The sequence below is a fragment of the Bubalus kerabau genome, chromosome 19, assembly GCF_029407905.1.
Source record: "Bubalus kerabau isolate K-KA32 ecotype Philippines breed swamp buffalo chromosome 19, PCC_UOA_SB_1v2, whole genome shotgun sequence".
NCBI lineage: Eukaryota > Metazoa > Chordata > Mammalia > Artiodactyla > Bovidae > Bubalus > Bubalus kerabau.
The window spans coordinates 44,720,433-44,741,579 of record NC_073642.1 but is presented as its reverse complement, the minus strand read 5'-3'; the positions used below and the strand labels follow the sequence as shown (position 1 = coordinate 44,741,579).

Sequence of the window (21,147 nt, the reverse complement as noted above, 5' to 3'; positions counted from 1 at the left end):
AGAGAACAAGTTTGGGAAGTAAAGGCTCAGGGGAAAATGTCTTTCTTTCCCTAAGAAGGGTTCTTCCAGTCGTAGTTCCTGGATTCACGTCAAGGACCCCGTGGATTTTTCTGGATATATATTTTCCTGCTTTGTTGGGTATTGGCTGCATGATCTGATAAAAGCTGTAACTAAATGAAGCCTACGATTTGTATTCCCACAGCCACAAGTGTACTGGCTATTTCTCCTCCTCCAGCTTTCCTCCCCCTTGGCTCTGGAAGGTTCATTACTTACAGTTACTGCAGAATCAATCTGAAGTGGCCAAAATCAGTGATGGAATTTATAGCATAATAAATGCCCTGCCTCACAAATGCAGTTACACATGAAAGGCTTGGGAATGTTCTTTTGAGCAATCCTTTCCATTGCAGCGTGTACTATTTTTTATCAATTTACCAGAATCATCTTAAGCATATTTTGAGAAGTATAATCCTGACAGCTACCCAGCAGATTTTCCCGGAGGCAGGTATTGTTGCAGAAAAACAATATTATTGATAAAAATCTTAGCATATTGGAGCTTGGAAGGGAAACTAAATACATCTTTTTCATTCTTCACACCAATCCTTTAGCGCTCCATTGCCTTAACCTCACCTTGCCTTCCACTTTCTCTTTGAATTTTTATAAAAGTGTCTCAATGCATCTCGAAGCACACTAATGAACTGTTGGCTTTGAGAGGCAGGCAGAACTTGAAGAGCACTGAAAAGATAATGCACAGATTGGGGTATCAATGCTTTTCCCTTTTCGAGAGTCTGTAGGTTCTAAGATAGCACTGGTATCTGGCCCATTTTTCTTGCTAAGTGCCCATCTTATGGATGAATCCTGTTTTACAGCATTCTGATACACAGAGGGTTGAACTTAAGCGTGAAAGACTAAAAAAAAAAAAGATCAGAAAGACAGATGGCAGGCCGTCCTCCCCAAAACTCAATTTCATATTATGCATGTGATTGCTAATAGGCAAGCACTAAAAAACAATTTTCCTTGACAGAGAGGAGCTGATAAATTGTCAACATAAAGTTAGACTGTGGTTGCTCCAGCGATCGAAAGCTCGTCTATGAGTTTGGTCTCATCAAAGTCGGCTTCTTACAACCTTCACAAAATTTATGAATGCATATGTCTATAAAGTGACTGAAAACCAGCCCTAATGCATGTTTGTTTATTGTGAGTCAGCTCTGTGTGGCTTTAGCACATGCAAAACACACACACACACACACACACACACACACACACACCTATTTTTTGTCCAGTTCTCTTTTCTAGCCTTTGTATCTTGTACTGAAAAAGTCAGGAACCAACTGGGGGTGTGATTTTCCTTTCTGTCCTGAGAGCTGACTTAAATAAAAAGATCTCTTAAATGGCTCCTGCAGGTTTGGGTGTGTACTGCACAGGGTTACACTAGCTTTACAGTGAGAGAAGTAGATGCATTTGAGAGTAACTGAGAGCACTGATTATTCAGAGAAGAAAAAGATATTTGAGAAAGAAAAATAAATAAAATCAAGTGGTTAAAAAGCAGCTCAGCTAATAACTGCAACACAAAGCACCAAAGTTTCATATTATCCTTGCTAGAAAGATAAAGCCTATGCAGACACTGCAAATATAGAGAAAAAAAGATTTTCTTCTTTTTATTTGTGTTTAGTTTGTTTTTTAAAAAAGTAATTAGGCATTCAATCCAGGAATATAGAATTGTATTTTCTGGAAAGAGGGAGAGAGGGTAAAAATTTGCCCATACCGAAAATCCAATAGCTGTATACTATATTTGATTTTTAAAATATCACTTAACATATTGAATATTTGCATGGTTATCACATTCAGATTTTATGTCATTGGCTGCTGTTCACTTGAAAAGTTATTTAATTGCAGATGAATTGTAACGGATTTGACATGCAGAGAATTCTCTGGAACAAAAGGATTGGGTGCTCAGATAATACTGTTTATAAAAGTTGCTACAATTACTAGAAAGGCTCAATAGCTAACCAGCATTAGAAGTAAATAAGTTGAAGAGCAAATAATTTTCTTTTAGTGAGAAAATAGCTATCATCCTTAAAGCCAGGGATTTTAGTAAATGGTACATATAAGGGAAACCTTAGGTTGCCTGAAATGTAGGCTTTGCTTAAATTGTGCCGAATATCCAGACACTGCCCAGAATCTAAACACCTCACAGTGTACAGACTAAGTCGTTGGGTGACTGAGGTCTGTGTGAGTCTTCCCTTTCTGATTCATTTTGCAACCCAAGATTTCAATGCATAAAAATTTTAGTTCTTTTTTTTTCTTGAGTTACTGATTCTTGGAAAATCATATTTCTGCTTTCAGAATGTCTATTTATACCAATGTCTAAGATTCAAGGCGGGTGACGGAAGGAAATCCCAGTCCTCCATACAGGGCAGAATGATGGAAGGACAAATAAATTGAGAAAACTCCAAAAGGAATTATCCAATGACATAAATCCACATGCTTATTCTAGGGGCTGAGAACAGTCTTCTAGGTCTCCTTGTCGGAACATAGTCATCATTTTCTTACAAGGAAAGCAAAAAGCTTTGTTAGAATGAGACAATCTTAATCTTCACATTCTCGTTATCCTGAGCACTGATTAGCCCATGGGGCTGGTATTATACTAAGACTCCTTTTCCCATCTGCATTTGCTGAATTAGGTGTTTTCACTCCTGATTCCCTTGAGGACCAGATTTCTTTCTGCTCAATGCACTTGCTGCTTTCATCTCTGTGTTGATACTGTTCCCTCTGTGTACAGTTCTTTCCCTAATACCTCTGTCAGGTTAAGTCTGTCCTTTAAGAGCTGTCTAAAATCACACTCTCTTTGAGAATCTCTCCTCTTCCACTAGGTATAATCATTTACAGATCTTCTTGGACTCATGATGGAGTTGTATCCTGATGGACCCATCATCAGCTGAAACTATTTTAAGTAGAAAATGCATATAATAGATGATCTAATGAACACCAGAGCTTAGCCCAGTCTTTACCTTAAACATGCTCACAACACTTAACATTAGCCTGCAGTTGGGCAAAATCATCTAACACAAAGTCTAGTTGTAAAGAGAGCATTGACTTACTTCACTCTGTATGACAGACTCTAGGTTCATCCACAGCTCTGCAAATGACCCAATTTCATTCCTTCATGTGGCTGAGTAATATTCCATTATATATATATATATATATATATATATATATACACACATACATACACACACACACACATACATACACACACACACACACACACACACATGGAGAAGGCAGTGGCACCCCACTCTAGTACTCTTGCCTGAAAATCCCATGGATGGGGGAGCCTGGTAAGCTGCAGTCCATGGGGTCGCTAAGAGTCGGACATGACTGAGTGACTTCACTTTTACTTTTCACTTTCCCGCATTGGAGAAGGAAATGGCAACCCACTACAGTGTTCTTGCTGGAGAATCCCAGGGACGGGGGAGCCTGGTGGGCTGCCGTCTCTGGGGTCACACAGAGTCGGACACGACTGAAGTGACTTAGCATAGCATAACATGGCATACACACACACACACGCACATGCACACACACACACACATATACCACAAGTTCTTTATTGATTCGTTGTTGATGAACATTTAGGTTGCTTCCCTGTCTGGCTATTATATATTATTGCATACATGTGGAATCTAAAAAAATTGGCACAGATGAATGTATTTGCAGGGCAGGAGTAGAGATGCAGATGTAGAGAATGGATATCTGGACACAAGGAGGGAAGGGGAGGGTGGCATGAATTGGGAGATTAGGATTGACATATATACAGTACCATATGTAAAGCAGGTAGCTAGTGGCAATAGGGAGCTCAGTTTTGTGCTCTGTGATGACCTAGATGGGTGGGAGTGGGAGGCAGGTTCAAAAGGGAGGGGGGATATATGTGTGTGTGTGTGTGTATGTATATAGCTGATTCACTTTGTTGTACAGCGTAAACTAACACAACATCGTAAAGCAATTATACCTGAGTTAAAAAAGAGCATTGAAAATCTCATGAAATTTACTGAAAACTGTACTGAAAACCACTGAAAGTGAAAAAGAGAACGGATATAGACTGGCTGAAGTGTATCAGCCATTAACCTCATGATCACAGATAGCCCAGGAAAATATCAAAATTCAAAATTTGAAGTATGGTTTCTACTGAAGGTGTATCACTTTTGCACCTTGTAAAGTTGAAAGTCCATAAGTAAAAACATAAGTCAGGGTTTGTCTGTACTTCCTCCCATTATCCTTGAACAGATCTCTATTATCTCGGTCCTTTCTTTGTGTGCTTGCTCTGTTTTCTGGACCAAGGATTCTGTTTTATCCATCTTTGTCTTCCTAGTACCCAGTCCAGTGTGTAATACGCAACAGGTACACAATCAGTATTGACTGCATGATTGAGTGAAATCAATTCCTAAATACTTGGAACAAAAGGTATGCTGAAGAATGAAAATTATAAACTGTTCTTAGTTACAATAGACTTTTCTTTTGATTCCCCTGGTTGTTATGGATGGATAAAGCTTGTTTTTGAGAAAGTTTCCATTATGTAGATGGAAAGCTTTGGGGGAAACCACATTCTGAAACTCTGGCTGGAACAATTAAAATTGGTTATTTCATATCAGTCTGGGAGGAACTCAAGTAGATAAGCTCTAGGGTCAGCATATGCCTTGTTCAGCTTTCTTTAAAGGCATGGGGAGTAATAAAGCTTTCCATTTTATCTTCGGTGAAATAATACTGCTGAAATATCACCTCATTTTTGATGTCAGTGATGATTTCTTCTTACCTCCATGATGTCAAAAGGGAATTATTATTATTAGAATGACAGGTTACTAATGATGCTGTAAAAAAAGAGGAAGAGCTGAAATCATTACAACCCAAACATCCAACATATCCCTTTTTGTCTGAGCCTCAACGTTTGAATAGTCACTTGGCAATATCACAGCTGTGTGAAAATTATTCTAAGTAGGGAGAAAATCAAGAGCAGGTGCCTATGAATTTTCACTAGCAGAGCACTAGCCTTTTAACGTTCTCAGGACTGGATGGCATAATTAGGAGGTGTGATTTCTGTATGCAGCAAGAAGAAGATTCTTTGGGGGCCAAAATGTGTCACAGGCTTTTGTGCCATCTCAACTCCGCTGATGCTCTTTCCCCAAGAGGAGAACCACGGGCTGGGGAGGAAGTGTGGACAAGGGGCCTCTCCAGGCTTTGGATTCTGTTGCCCTCTATGGCATGGTGACAGTTTGGTCTGTTGGCTAGGGGCTTCACTTACCCATTCATGTTGACTTCTGGGTTCTGATTCACTGTTTTTGAGCTACGGGGCTGAGGGCATGACAACATGGAGGTATCGCGCACCACCACTTTGGTGTCCTAGAGGTAAAATCCACAGAACTTAACATTCTTCCACTGTGCCAAGGTGCTTGGGATCTGGATGCTAATGGGTCATTAGCCAAACTGTATCACTCCCCTGATCTGTCCAGTGGACAGAGGGAAAAGATGCATTTCAGAGAGAAGACAGTAGTTTATTACAAAAGAACAGTTTAAGATTAAGAATGCTTTCCATTTCCATGCTACTTGTCTTTGAGGAGTTTGACAATTATGATATTGTTAACACCACTCATCATTAAAGAACTCAAGGACTTTGCCTCTAGGGCTATTCCAGGCAGGTTAAAAGATGTGTTTCCCTTCAACTGGAAACTTACAACCGTTTCAGGCAACAATAAGCCAATTGAAAACAAACAAAGGGAAAAAGAGATAAATTTAATAAGAACATGATATTGTGCTATATTTGGCATTAACAGAGAGGTGAATATGTATTGTATTAAAGAGAGTAAGGAAAAGAAATTTGTCACTGATCATGGAATAAGGCAAGATAGCATTAATCTCAGACCACTCTTTTATTTTTGCCTCAATTTAGGATCTAGATTGTTTTTGCAGAGTCTAGTCTATCCATAGGACAAAGTACAAAGTCATCTGAGCCCTCCTGAAGAATTAGAAAATCCTTTCCAGACCTCCTCTCCCTTGTTGCAGTGACTGGGTTAAATGTTTGCTGAAATCTTTCTCAAACCAGCAGTGACCACAAGGCAACATGGCAGCTCTTGGTAACTGTGTGGCCTTCACTGGAATTTACTGCAGGTCTTAGCCTCTCTCTTTCCAGGAGTCAGGGGCTGCTCCTATTTAGGCAGATCCTATTCCATTCCACCCAGAGGGGCTTTCACCCTCATGTAGAGAGTACACTCTAGGGAGGAAGTAATCTCAGCCATCAAATGACTAAAGAACACTGAAGGCAAGTCCTGTTGTTTTGTTTCCAGCAAGGAAACAGAAGCCCAGAGTAACAAGGCTGCTTGTCCAAAGGTGCAGAGCAAGTCAGCGGCAGTGTGCTGGTGGGGGGATGAAATTTTCTGAATCCCCTCACCAGCTGTGCCCACATTAAGCCACTCTGTTTTCATGATTTCTACAAGAAGTCATGAGTTTGAAGGACATTTAACAAGGAGCTGTTAAGACCTGTTAAATATATTCAGAACTACCAAGTAATAATCAAGTGACTCTTGATTGTACTTCCAGAGTTCTAGACACTAGAATTGGGTATAAGTGGGATACAAGTTAAATACATGTTGATTTTTAAAAAACTGAATATGATAGTGTGAAAAATATGTCATAGAATATGTCAACCATTAGTGAAGCCTTTTTAAAAGGAAAACTGAAGAAAACTTCAAAGTGTCTTAGCAATAGGGCCTGGAAACTAAAAATTATATAATTCTATTGGATGAATATTCTCATCTCTCTATCCCCTTTAAAGGAACTAGAATATTGACCAAAGAAAGGACTATGTTCTGGCTTTAGGATAAATGATGTCCAATATTTATAAATTTATTTTTTTAATGTTTATTGAATTTCTATTATGTGACCAAAACTATTCTAGGAGCTTCAGCTTATATTGAGGTGGGGGAAACAAATCCTATACAGACAAATTTATGAAATTGTGTTATGTTGTAAGTTCTATGAAGAACAATAAGGCAGCAGGATAAAGCAGATGATGGAGTACAGAGGGTGTGCTTGAGCTATTTTTATAGGAGGTGGTGAGGGAAGTGACATTTGAACAGAAATCTGCATGAAATGTAGGTGTGACCTGTGGATCTATGTGAGGACGATATATACTCCAGGGAGACTAAATGGCAGGTACAAAAACCCTGGTGAAAGTGAGGTGTAAATACTGCTATCAGTCAAATGATAACTTATATGGATTGCTTCTGTGGACCATTGCAAACAATGAGCTGAAAGTTATGTTTCCAACATGGCAACTTAGCAATATCCACTGCCCACTGATAGTTCAGATTAAACACATAGACACAGACACACACACACACACACACACACACACACACACACACAGAGTTAAGGCAGCAGCCCAAAGTTTCTCTCTCTTGAATATTACTATAGAAAGCTGAGAACTGATTATAGAGATGATTCTTTTGTTTAAATCTGAGTTTTCTTACTCAAAGCACTTTGAGGCCATTCTTTTAGTCTGATAGTGGAGGGCATCTCATCATCTGTCGTCCCCTTCCCCTCCTGCCTCCATCTCTCCTCAGAGGGTTCTGTTTATATGTATGTAGATGTTTTAAGCAAACTGGAGCCTTTGTTGGCTTACAGGAGCCTAGAAACTCCATTTATTCCCGAGATCAACAACATCAAATTGGCCCTGCCCCCTACTTCATTTCTTGCATTAAAGGGCTATATTAGTCTTGCCATGATGCTAAATCAATAACAAAGAGAACCATTCGATCCGTGTTTCTTTTGTTAAAGGGACAGATGACGTACTTCAGTTATATTTTGTATCTTATATTCAAATCAATATTCAGGATACTTAAGCAGGGAAAAATTTCCCAGAAATAAATGCATTTTCTATACTCAGAAGAAATCGTTTATTATTCTAGAGTGTATGTGACTTCCAGAAGACAATCTGAACTATTACTGATGAATTACTATTTTCCATGGTTACAGGTGCATATGCAGAGGTGTAGAAGTTAAGGTTTTGGATTGTCTAGATCAACCTTTATCAAATTCATAAAATGAGTTCCATAAACACAGAACTTCACATATGGACATGAACTGCGCACTCACCATGGACCAGGTATTGCTGTAGTGCTCTCTATGACTGTCCTACCCACTTTATTTCATAAGAGTCTCATGAAGGAGCTTCTATTGGCACTCTCACTTTACAGGAGAGGAAACAGACACTTAAGGAAGTTAAACAATATACTTAAGGTCAAGGAGTCAGGAAAGGCAGGACCAAGTTTAAATCCTTGGCAGTCTGATGTAATAGCCTATGGGCTTAGTCACTCATCAGTAAGGTGGTTTTGAGGTAAGGAGGGTTAGAAAAGGGACGTATCTTGAAACACTTGAAATCTGCAAAGTTAGGTAACTGCTGCTTTGGACCACTGGATCCAGAGATTACTTTAGGGAAACAGAAATTGTGGACCTTTGCAACTGTTGTTGAGGCATCTCAGTACATCAGTACATCAAAGAGTGCTGAGCCTGAAAAAATGAGGAACTGTGCTTCTGTTTACTTTTTAGTTCTAAAGCCTGTTTTTTTTTTCTTTCTTTTAAAAATCTTAATTGGCCAAAGCCTCATGGTAGATGATATTATAAAAATCCAGTAGCTTGAGAATATACTTACAAAGAAATTATCATAATTTTGGAAGGGCATTCATTAGTTAAATAACCTTATATACAGAAAGGTCATTAATCTTTGCATCATTGACATCATTTTCAAACTGATCGTCATTTTCATTATTCTTAGGTAGCAAAGACACAGAAAACCAAACTGGAAAGATCTAGAATTACTCAAAAATGGGATGCTCTTGTTTGTCTACCTGCTTTATAAAAGCTGTATAATGGAAAAGGAGCTACCTATAAGTGAGCAGCATACCTGGACTGCAGTTACTGACATACTTAGAGTTTACAGACACTTCACAGAATGGCTAGTGATTATGCCTCTAGTTGGTAAAATAGCTAGCTGATTAGTCCCGGCAGAAATGACATATCCCAAGCTAGAACTTCTGTCATGCCTTGGTAATGGGAAGTAAATTCTTTAAGATCAGAAACAATGTCAGTTATATTTAAAATGACACTGGAAACCACATTATAATGGACCATTGTGCAGAGGTGAGCAGGGACTAAAACGAGATAATAGGATTTTAAAAATTTGATTTTATTGGTTCTCTCTATTTGCATTTTTCATCAGGATAACCTCTGCCTGTAAGTTCTACTCTGGAAGTTTTTTCTCCTTCAATTTATTCTGGGTGTCTGGGTTGATTGAAAGGCAATATATGCGTAGTCTTAGAAAGGCTGAATGGGTTGACAGAATTTTTGGTCTTCCCTGAAAATACATCTATTGATTTGACAAGACAGTTACATTTTGTGAAGCTTGGAATACCATAGACGTCACTTCAAGACAACACAGAGCTGAAGCGAGGCTTCAGGGGAAGCACTGATATGTCCGGACACCTGGAATGTTTCTCAACCTCAGATAGGAAGAAACACCCAGATGGTATCTAACTGTTCACACTTGTCTAGGAGGAGAAACTCCTACATGATGAATTCCGTGTATGCTTTTAGAAATCTCCAGAGAAGGACCAAGACCCCACCGTCCCCTACATTAGTGCTGGGTGTGCATGTGTGTGTGTGTGCTAATTCGTTTCAGTCGTGTCCGACTCTTCATGACTGTATGGACTATCACCCCTCTGTGCACGAGTTTGTCCAGGGTAGAATACTGGAGTGGGTTGCCATTTCCTCCTCCAGGGGATCTTCCCGACCCAGGGGTTGAACTTGAGTCTCTTATGTCTCCTGCGTTCTTTACTTCTAGCACCACCCGGCAAGCCCAGTGCTGGGTGTACCTCCAAGCTGAACTTCTCTTGGTACAATTAAAACTCATTGCAACCAATTAGCCTGTTGGGCAAAGAAAGAACCAGTCTTCCCATAACAACACTTAACATGTTTTTAAGCTATCTTTAACATATCACTGAGTTACAGCGGAAGGCAGTTTATTATTGAATACTGTTACACTTTTCAGAGAGATAGAGCCTCAAAATGTTAATATCCAGAAAAAAAGCCTTGAAAGATGATTTAATCGAAAGAAAATGGTGATCAACAGATGCTAATATGAAGTGATGATGAATAAATGAGGTTAAGATGACTCTGTGTTTTCTAAAAGGAATTCTCAGCTGATGGCTCAAGGGAATGCTATAGATGTGGTACATTCTGATTTTCAGAAGGTGCACTGGTAAAGAGTGATGATATCCTAGTAGGCAAGATGGAGAAGGTGAGCCAGATCATGGTATAATCATCTGGGTGCATAGCTGATCGAACGGTCACATCTAAAAGACACTGATGTCAATTAGCAGGTTCTCTAGTAGTATGTTATAGGACTCAGGACTGTCAACATTTTCATTGCTATTTCAGAAAAGAGAGAGCATGCAATTCTATTCAGCTAACATGTATTGAATGGCAATTACATGCAGCATACTGTGCTGGGTGCTAAGGGAAGAAAGCAGAATAAGAAAGCACCCAGTATATACCGCAGTATATAGGAATGAAGAAGGAATCTGAAATGAGAGGATCTGGATATTTCTCTCAGTTTTGCCATTTACCATTCACATGTCTCTAGACAAGTCAATTCATATTTCTATGGCTCAGTTTTTAACCTGTCTTCAAAAATTGGAAGGAGATAATTACTCAAAATTGTGAGGTTCACATGAGGTTATATGAAAGTGCTTTATAAAATGGAGAGAAGATAGCAGAACCTGTGTTATCTCGTTTGATCTGTAGAAAGATTCTTTGGGTTATATGCTATTAAGAGTTTTATCTTGCAGGTGAGAAAACCGAGGCACAGAGAGCTTTAGTAAAAACTAAAAATGCTATTTTAGCACAGAGAAGGGACAGGTGGATTGGGAGAAATGCAAAAAGAAGTGATGTTTGAGTGGTGCCATATTGGTTCAGTAAAAGTTCTCCAGGTGGAAGTGTGGCAGAAAGGCATTTTTAGGGGAAAAATAATATCATGGTCAAAAGGATAGCAGTGTGAGTATGCAAATGTATTTCAAGAAAGATGATTGGACTGATTTTATTAGAGCATCAGTATTCGGAGTTCTAAGAAAGAATGATGGAGATGGTGGTGGGCAAGGATAGATTCTTGAATATGTTGGCACTGTGAACTATTGAAGTCTTAGAAGTAGAGAAGTAAATGATCACTGAGACTTTGGGAAGATATTCCATGGAGCCGAGTTCAGGACAGATTGGAGAAGTAAATTTTCTGGGAGGTAATTTGGGGGTTCCTCATGACAGATCTGGAAAAAAGGCACTAAATTGGAGGAATGGCAATAAGAGCAGGTGGATTCAACTGATTTTGGCAGCACATTAAAGTGGCAGGAGATCAAGAGGGAGGGGTTGATATCTTAGTATCATAGACTTGGTTTAATAAGACTTAAATGAAGAACTAAAATTCCAGATGATTGAAACAGTAATAATTCCCTTCTAGTTTGCTATCGTCTTGAGTCTTGTCAGTATACGCATTCAATCAGGAATATGTTTGCATATGAAAAGCCTTCAATTCCAAAATTGACCTAGCTTGACATTGAAAATCCTGGTGACGCGACTCTGTTGCACACTAAAGTGAACAGGAAACAAAAGAGGACCATGTGCTACAAGAAATAATTCTCAACTACAGATCGAATCTTTTAATAGTCAGTATTATGTTTATAAAAATATTTTCTGAGAAGTACTTTTTCAGAAGATTATCTCTGTGTGCATGTGGGGGTCAGAATGGAAATCTTCTCTTTGTCCTTCTGTAATCTAGGAGTTGATGTCTTTTGTCACAGAACTTCAGTATGTTTTATTAACACTAAATGGACAGAAGGGAGTGAGAAATGAGGAGGCAGGAAATGACTATTGTAATATTGGTGAAATATGTTCTGGAAGATGCACTAACTTGATTTCTTAATAAGTATCAAAGATTAATCACATTAAATAGCGTTTTGTAACCCGAAATCACTGGATACACTTGAGTGATTCAAGAACTTCCTGATGCAAAATACATTTACCTTGGGAGAGGTGCTACAGATTTCATCAAATCCTTAAAGGCATCTAGTGCTCAGTCGCTTCAGTCATATCTGACTCTTTGCAACCCCATGGACTGTAGCCCGCTAGGCTCCTCTGTCCATGGGACTCTCCAGCTAAAAATACTGGAGTGCGTTGCTATGCCCTCCTCCAGGGAATCTCCACAACCCAGGGATCGAACCCACGTCTATGTCTCCTGCATTGGCAGGTGGATTCTTTACCACTAGCGCCACCTGGGAAGCCCCTATGGGCATCTATGACACCCTGAATAAAACAAATCACTGGTAAAATTATGGAGAGGCCTTACTCTACAGAACAGATACAATAATGAATTTTAAAAAATGAACAAGAGAAGTTTCTAACTTAAAACATGACAATGGTTGTGGGCTTAGAATAGACAAAAAGAATTTCCTGTAGCTAATTAGCGCCCTCTAAATTTTTGCTTTTGTTACTTCATGTTTAGATATTGATAAAAGAGTCTTAAAGCTGAATTATATCAGCAGGCTGAATAAACTAGTGAGCCTACAAAGTATTTTTCTCTATTATTATTTATACTTTGACTCTTTAGACCATAACGAGGCTGGATAGGTTTCAGGAATCGTTTGGCTCAACACGTAGCTACAGGCAAATTCATAGCCAAGTTATCCCAGATGGGGAAACTGCTTGTTTTTAAGTATCTGGAGCTCTCCCATCCTCTGTTAGTAATGTTTGCGTGTGTCAGAGTGGGAACTCCTGAATTTGAGGATTTTCAAGGAGTCATTCTCAGCACGGTATCAACATAACAGATTCTCTATCTGTCTGTTTCCCAGACCAGGATGTTCCACCACACCCTGAGAGGTAGGATATCTTCATGTATGTGGATAAATACTCTAGAAATGACAGGGCTGCTGGTGGGCATTTAAGAATAGAGTATAAAATGGAATGGTCCCATCCAAGGGACAGGAGGTAAGGCGGCAACCCTGTGAGCCCTTCCTTCTCTTATTTCCCTGATTACATTATCTCCTTTTGCTCTACTGTGCTATACCTAGGAAGTTCCCCCAGACCTAGACCTACTCAAGAAGGTAGAATATTGATGCACTGCAACCAAAAGGAGAGGCCCATTATGTGAAGATAGGTGGCCAACAATGAGACTTAACAACAACATAGCCCCCGAGGCTTAAAAAGTGGCGGGTCTAGATGGTGGCTCAGATGATAAAGAATCCATCTGCAATGCGGGAGACCTGGGTTCGATCCCTGGGTGGGGAAGATCCCCTGGAGAAGGGAATGGTTACCCACTCCAGCATTCTTGCCTAGAGAATTCCGTGGACAGAGGAGCCTGGCAGGCTACAGTCCATGGGGTCACAAAAAGTTGGACATGACTGAGTGACTAACACTTTCACTCCATCAGATAACACAGCAAATGGAGACAGAGACAAGGAATGTCAGCTCACAGCAGGGAAAATTCATTGGAGAAGAGAGGGCAACTTTCTCAGGCCTCAGGGCCTGGGGTGTGGAAGCAACTCCAAGTTATATACCACTGTCGACCTGGATTAGCAGATACAGGTTGGCACTTCTTTGGCTAGAATTCTTGACCATGGCTATCTGAGCGGCTATCATATACCCTAGAAAGAAAGGTAAATCTCTGTAAACTGGTGCTGTGGAATCTGCTGAGATACCAAGGGAAGGTCTTAATCAAGCAAGAGGTTTTTCTTTTAAAAATTTAAATTTATTTTTCCTTTGTTGAGGTCCATTTTGTGCCGAGCCCTTCTTTGGACTTCATATGTTAAGCACTGACACAGAGCAGTGAGCAGACAGGGCTCTGGAGCCTAAATGCCTGGATCAACCCTGACTCCTTAGGAGCTACTTAAGAACTATGAGAATGAATGTGGGCAAAGTATTGAAGCTCTGGAAGTCTCAGCTTCACCACCTGCAAAATAGGCATAATAAGAGAATGTAAACCTTGAACAATGCCCGGCACAGAGGACATTTTTATATGAAGTTGTGGGGATTGGGTAAAATCAGTATAAAATGGCACAGTCCCTGCCAGTCTTCAGTAAGTGGCACTTGTGTTACCATTATTACTGTCCATGACAACAATGATGACCCTGCAAAGTTACGGAGAAAGTCAGAACAGCCCACGTGCCAAGGTCATAGGAAAAAATGGAGGAAAATGTCGTGACCTGCATCGAGCAAGGCTTAACATCTTGAATCTTTAACTAAGGGGAAAGAAATAAGCAAACAATGGTAATAAATTAGGGAGAATATTGGGAGTATGGAGAAATTATCATCGCTGTTTCTTTTTATTTGTGTTTATTGTGTGGTGGGGGGGGGTGATTACCAGTTTTATTTGAATGTTTTATAAGCTGTTAGATTTATTTACTGAGAATGAACAGATAAATAGGGATGTTATTCAGCTGTGTCATGTCACGGCTTCTCATCAGCTCTTCCACTCACTTCCAGACAAGGTTAATTAATGAGGGAAGTTCACTGTGGAGGAGGAGGGGGAGAGCTGGATCTGCTGGGTGATTCATCTTATTGGGGGAACAGGGGATGAAGCAGCTCTCATGTGAGCAGTGCTGGGGAGGGAAGTCAGCACTGGATGGAGCCTCGCAGGATATGTTGAGAAAGATGGTACTGTCAGAGGACTGTGATCACTTTAACACGATATAATTCATCTTTTTTATTTTTGTAAATTATGAAAATATGTTAACGCATTTACAGGAGACTTGGAAAATACAGAACAAAGTTACATATAGTTCCACGATGTTTTACACTTGTTGTAAGTCAATAAACTAAGATTTTTAATTGGAGTTTCACTATGAAACTCTCAGAAATTAATAGAAGGAAGGTATAGAGCAGTAGCAGAATAGAGTAAACCTGAAAAGCATTATCAACACAATTAAGATTTATACAATTTTCACACAAGAGTAGGATACAAGTTCCCATAGACTATAAACTAGGAGACCCTAGAACATATCCAGAGACCTAAGACCAGGTGCAGAAATTTCATGGTCTAAAAGTATTGAAATCATACAGAGTCTGCTCTCTTATTACTGTGGAATTATGTTAGAGATCAATATCAAAAGATATTTGAAAGTAACCCACATATTTTCAGTGCAGTGTGACATTTACCAGGAGAGATCTTTGACTATGATCACTTTAACATGATATAATTTGATTGAAACTGAAACAGCTTCTAAATCTCTTCTAATCCTGGATGTTCAAGGTTGTACTTTTTAATATTTTGTTTCCCTTCTTAGAGCAAGGTGTCTTAATCCTAAACCAGAGGAGCTCCAGAAACATTCTTCTTCTATTTATGTTTTCATGGAGGGCTCTTTTCATTCACCTCTCCTAGGTGACATGTCACTCAGGGAGACCTTCAGTGAGCCTATCGAACATGGTCCCCATCAGCCATTCCCTCACATTGCCTTGCTTTACTCTTTGCCTAAAAGAGTGTGGGCTTGTGGCTAAGTGCAGGGGATGTAGAGCCAGACTGCCAGAGTTAAAACCCCAGCCTTGTCCCTCCCAGTGTGTGACCTTGGGTGTTTAATTAACCTCTCAAGGCTTAGTTTCTTCATCTGTAAAATGGAAACAATGAAAATACTTCCTTCTTGGACAGTCGCAAAGACATACAAACTATGTCACACTCAGCATACTGTAGTGAGCACAAATGTTAGCTACTGTTTTAGCCTTCATTGCTCTCTGAAATCACTTTATTTACTTATTGTGTTCTTTTTCCTTGCTGCTTGTTAGCAGTTAGCAGGGACTTTTTGTTGTTCAGTGCTGAGTTTAGGATCTCAGGCTCCACAAATATATTTATATATTTGTCGAAATAATGAATGAATATTGTATCAGTATTTAAGAAATTTCAGACCATGTAGCAAAACAGGTTGCCTGAGCTGCCCGAATGACGGGACAGACCAACAGAACCCAAGCCACTTAGTCTCTTGCCTGGATTGGAACTCAAACTATTTCTCTATGTTGTTATTATTTTTACCACATCCTACTTTGTGGCAAAGCTAAGATGCTGCAAAGTTTTATAATCTCTAGTTTGTTGTATGAATGTAGTAATAATTTTCTGTTGGTTTTCAAACAATTAAGTTATCTAATGATATTGAATTATACTAGATATTGCTTTTTCAAAATATACCTCACCCCTTCCACCCTTCTTTCCTTCTGGGATATGCCTGCTACAAACCAGTACAAACTGGGAAAGATGAAGAACTGAAATGGAGAAAAGTTGGAATACCAATAATGCATCTTTCTAGCATTAACATGACAATACTCGCTACATCTAATAGTTTGCCTATAGAATTTCAAACTGGCTGACACTACACAGCTAACAACTAATAAATGTATAGTGTTTCAGTGAGGCAGGAAAATACAAAATTGGCATAAGATAGTCTGTTTTCTGTCCTCCGACGTACCCCTTTATCACAGGACTACAAATCACTCTGTAGGTGGAGCTAATGCACCCGGTGCTGCCCAAGTACCTACCTCTCCCTTGCCTCGATCCCTGTTAAAAATTAAGGGTGTTCCCAATGTGCCCTTTGGGCTGTGGGACAGCCCATCTAAAGATTGTCCCTAGAAAGACCTGCTTTGCCACTGCTTTATTTTTTTAGGGAAGAATTAATATCAAAGAAAATGTCTGATTCTGACTTTTCTGTAGCTGTTCCTGTCCTGATGACTTATATAAGGGTTTCAAAGCCTGATGAGAATGATTTTTACTATCCCTGGCAAGGCTAGAGCACTAACCCACAAGAACAGGGCTACTGGAAGCTCTAGACTCTCCAATGGGAAGAGGACACGCTGGCGACAGCCACAGTGCATGCCATTAGTTCGCCCTCCTCATATAATAAATACTGTTTGAGAGATTGGTTAGCGTGTTGTAAAATTGATAAGATTCGGGTTGCCAAAGGCATTTCATGAATTTCATAGGTCTTAATTTATGTTGCTATGGTAACTGAAATGTTGGAATTTCCCAAGATTAGAGCTTTTATATTCTTAACTTTAGAATGGTAAAATAATGTAGATTATGACTCTGGACTTGGTCTTTGCTCTTGCATGAAACATGTTTTCTGTATGTGGAGTGTCCTATCTATGCTAAGGTGTGAATGAACGTTCAGCCACTGTTAATTTCAAAATTAGGATTTCTGACATCCAACCTGATTTTCTTATCTACATGTATGAATCTTGGTGGCCAAGATTTTTTTTTTTTTTTTTCAAATGGACAGTCTTTCTCTAAAGAGAAAGAGGGGATTGGAAGAGGGAGGTGGGAGAAGTAGAATTTTTATAGTAGTAGTTCTAGAATAGTCATCTTAAGGACTAATGTGAATTTGGCTCACCTTCTCCATCAAAGTGAATTTCCAGCATGTGCTGAAGCACTTGATGCATTATTAACATGTGTTTTAAGAAAAGACACTCTGTTGAAGCATTTAGTGAGCCAGCACTGTCTGAAGTGAGAACGTGAGATATAATGAGTCCCCTGCCTTGAGACAGGAAGATAACTAAGAACCCTGTGCGCTGCTCACAGTCACATGTATTGATCATGTGGACCCAAAGCAGCTGGGACACGCAATGCAAATGACCTAGGATGGACCCGAGACAGGAGTCTCACCCCTGCTGGAACCCAGCTTACCTTATATCCTGATGATTTGATGTGCACGCCGCGTTTGGTCAGAGTAGATTTCATTCGGATGAAAAAGGAACGCTCAAGGGTGTTGTCAGTGGTGAGCAGACTGGGGCTGGTTGATTCCACTGAAGAATATAAAAATACATACACATGATTTAGATCTCTACACAGCCCCTTTCAGCTACTGCTCAGGTGCAATCCTTGAGTTCACTAAAAATAAATGACTGATGGGTGCTAAGAGCGTAGTAATCAATTTATCTCATCTAGAAAATGTTTACTTTGCAGAAAATAAAAAAGAAAAATTAATGTATCCCAAGAAACTCCATTCTGGTTTTGAGCAAGAGCTTTTCAGGTCTTTTTAGGTTTCAGCAGCTTTCCAAGTGGGGTCTGATAGTAATTGTAGCATATCATGAGGCTTGGCTGGTGCTCATGGACAGAACAGTCATGAAAAAGAAGGACCCCAGAGATTTATGGGATCAACCAAGACTCAGGTGGAAATGCTTCTGATCAGAGTCAGGACAACTTGCTTTTTGTTCTCCCTGCAAATCCCTTCTTGGATCAGTTGCTTGCTGGCAAGTTCTGAGCACCATGACACCACCAAGATTGGGGCAGCCATACCCTGGCCAGTGTCCTTGCCCTTCTGAGTTATTTTCCTTCATTATGGGGAATAAGAGGCCTGAAGTCTTCTCAACCGACCTGAGATAGAGGGCTGAGAATGGGCTATACGGATAAAAACAAAAATGACTCCCAAGATCAGCTGTCACTAGCGGCAGCTTCTCCCCAGCCCAGAATAGAAAACCTCCTCTGTGTTTCTACCTCTTTGCTTCTGAGAAAATCATAGTTTCTTAAGACAGCTACTCTTTCCCTTTCAATGTATTTAAGATTAAGCAGAGTATGTTTTGACTTATAAAACTTAAAATGGTAGTTTTCATTCTTGCTGATCTAAAACCACCTTTATGCAGGTCAGGAGGCAATGCAAATCTATTTTCTTTAGAAATAAGCTTCTATGGTATTTTGTACATTTAAGTACTTTCCTGAAAAGAAATTAACTTGGGAGTTTTAAAGCCTAAAAAGACTCTAATTTTGCTCTTCTAAAATATACTTTAAAGTTTTTCTTATTATTCTAAAGTTAAAAAAAAATTTCAACAACAAAACATTTTGAGCAGCTCTACAAGAACACTAATTTTCTCTAGGATGAAGGTCAAGAAATATGTGTAATAAAGAGATTTAAGAATTAAGTAGGTGAGAAAATAGCTATTAAAAAACAAAGAAAAAATAGGCAAAACAAGCTTTTCAATTTCAAATTATGAAACATATTCCATATATTTCTAAGGGGAAGAAACATCTATTTTTTTATATTAAATTTGATGCTCTGATGAAAGAAGAGTGAGATAATAAGAGAAGCCTTACTATTGGTGGTTGGGGGCTTGTATTATTCTTGCCTTCATCTGACTATATTTCCCTCTATTTATGGCGTTTCTATTCTGGGGTGATGGAACCACTGACAAGTGTCCCTTCTTATGTGTCTCTCTCAAGATTTTCTTCTTTTTTTGTCTTAGCACAGATCTGATGTCATTTTAAATGTACAGCTTTTTATCACTCGAGGGAAAAGCAGAGCCATGTTATATTTAGTACTTTCATTTCTTCTGATTAAATATGAATTACTATGAAATTTTTCTCATCATCTAACACGCCATAATACGCCAACAGCTTTTTAATACACTATATAAGCACAAACTTCTGCTCTAAGAGTTTAATTTGCCCCTCTAATCCAATCACATCAACCTTATTTCTCTTATCAGAGATTCCCATTTTGAATTAAATGAGCTCATTAGTTTTAATCAAAAGCAGAGAGATCAAAACTTAAACGTAAATGCTTTAGATCAGAACTGTCAGTCAGCCGTGCAGTTCTATTTTACTAAAACACAAGATCAGAGACCCTTAGAACCAATTTTTCTCGTAAGGGATGCCGAGAGCTTGAAGATGCTATATCCCCCCCCCCCTACCCCGCCTTTTTTTCCTTCCTCCCAAGGACAGATTATACATTTAAGGTTAGACTTAATTTATAGCAGTTTTTCATCCTGGTGGAAATGGAAAAGTATGGCAATCTACTAGGGTCCCTTTCACGTTTATTGGCCCCGGTCCTCAGAGACTTGAACTAACGTGAAGCCATCAGAATCCACATCACAAACTCAGCTTTAAGAATTCAGCTTTGTTCAGTGAGATTGTGTTTGCAACAGCGGAGGAAAAATGCAACTTCCAAGAAAAGTGAACTGTGTTTTAGGGCTGAGGTCCAAGAAACCCTGACCCAGGAAGGAAGGAACCACGTTAACTGTAGAAAGGTGAATAATTCAGGCATCATTAGAAATTGTTATCATTTTTGGTACATGGAACTTTCACAGGTTAACACTTAGTGGATACTTTAGAGACCCCAGCAGGGTGGTTCCCCTTAGGGGATGAAATGGGAGACACAGCTCTACATGAGCTATGAAGGTGAGCACTTTGTCCTGCTCTGACTGGGCAGTGAACACAGTACTCCCCCACCCCATGGGTTAGATTGCCAATATATACAGGAGCAGAAGGAAATGGCAAGTCACTTGCCTGGATTCTTCCCTGGAGAATCCCCATGGACAGAGGAGCCTGGTGGGCTACAGCCCATGGGGTTGCAAAGAGTTGGACAAGACTGAGCGATTGAGAATATACAGGAGCAGCCTTCATTAAAACCAGGACAACTGGTGTGAGAGGAATTCTGAGGTCAGATTTTGCCCCAGTGAAATCTAGACTGAAAATCGAAATAATAACTGCTCCTTACGCTTTATTTCAAGAGCATGGGGGTATGGTGCGAAGGGTGGTGAGGGAGAAGGAGAGAAGACAACTTAGAAAAGACTTTAATTTCTGATAAAGATTTCTGCTTTAACATGCCTTTCTGAGGACAGGGGCAGAAGTAACCTGCCACACTGGCCCTTTCAGAGGCTACCTAACAAACTAATCCCCAGTACACACATACCATGGCCATGTGACCTCAAGGGCTGGGAAATATGCTCTGGGTATCCCAGCTCTGACAGGGATGTCTCTCATGTAAAAAGACGTAATCGGCATGCGACAGACAAGAGCAGCAGTTTTAGAAGAGAAGCTTTCTAAGGGTCTCAGGTGAGAAGCATGGATTTTGATGAATGTTCTACAGGGAGAGAACCAAGGAAGCTTGGCCTTGGTGATGTGTGACATGACTGTAGCATGGAGAAAGGATATGTGTGTGTGTGTGTGTGTGTGTGTGTGTGTGTGTGTTTTGGGTGGATATGAAGGGAGGACAACATAATGAGAAAAGTATCCTTAAGACTGGTGCTCTGTAAAGACTGTGGAACCAATCTATGTAAAAAAAAAAAAGCATTTTAGAGTGCTTTCCA

At 39.6% G+C, this 21,147-nt stretch overlaps 1 protein-coding gene across 1 annotated transcript in view; it reads right to left on the bottom strand.

Moving 5' to 3' along the window:
- NPAS3 (neuronal PAS domain protein 3) overlaps positions 1–21,147 on the bottom strand; it is an 841,230-nt gene that overhangs the window by 53,650 nt on the left and 766,433 nt on the right. The window contains exon 8 of the mRNA XM_055555517.1: positions 17,750–17,868. Coding sequence (XP_055411492.1) covers positions 17,750–17,868 — 119 coding nt within the window. The remainder of the gene's footprint in view (positions 1–17,749; positions 17,869–21,147) is intronic.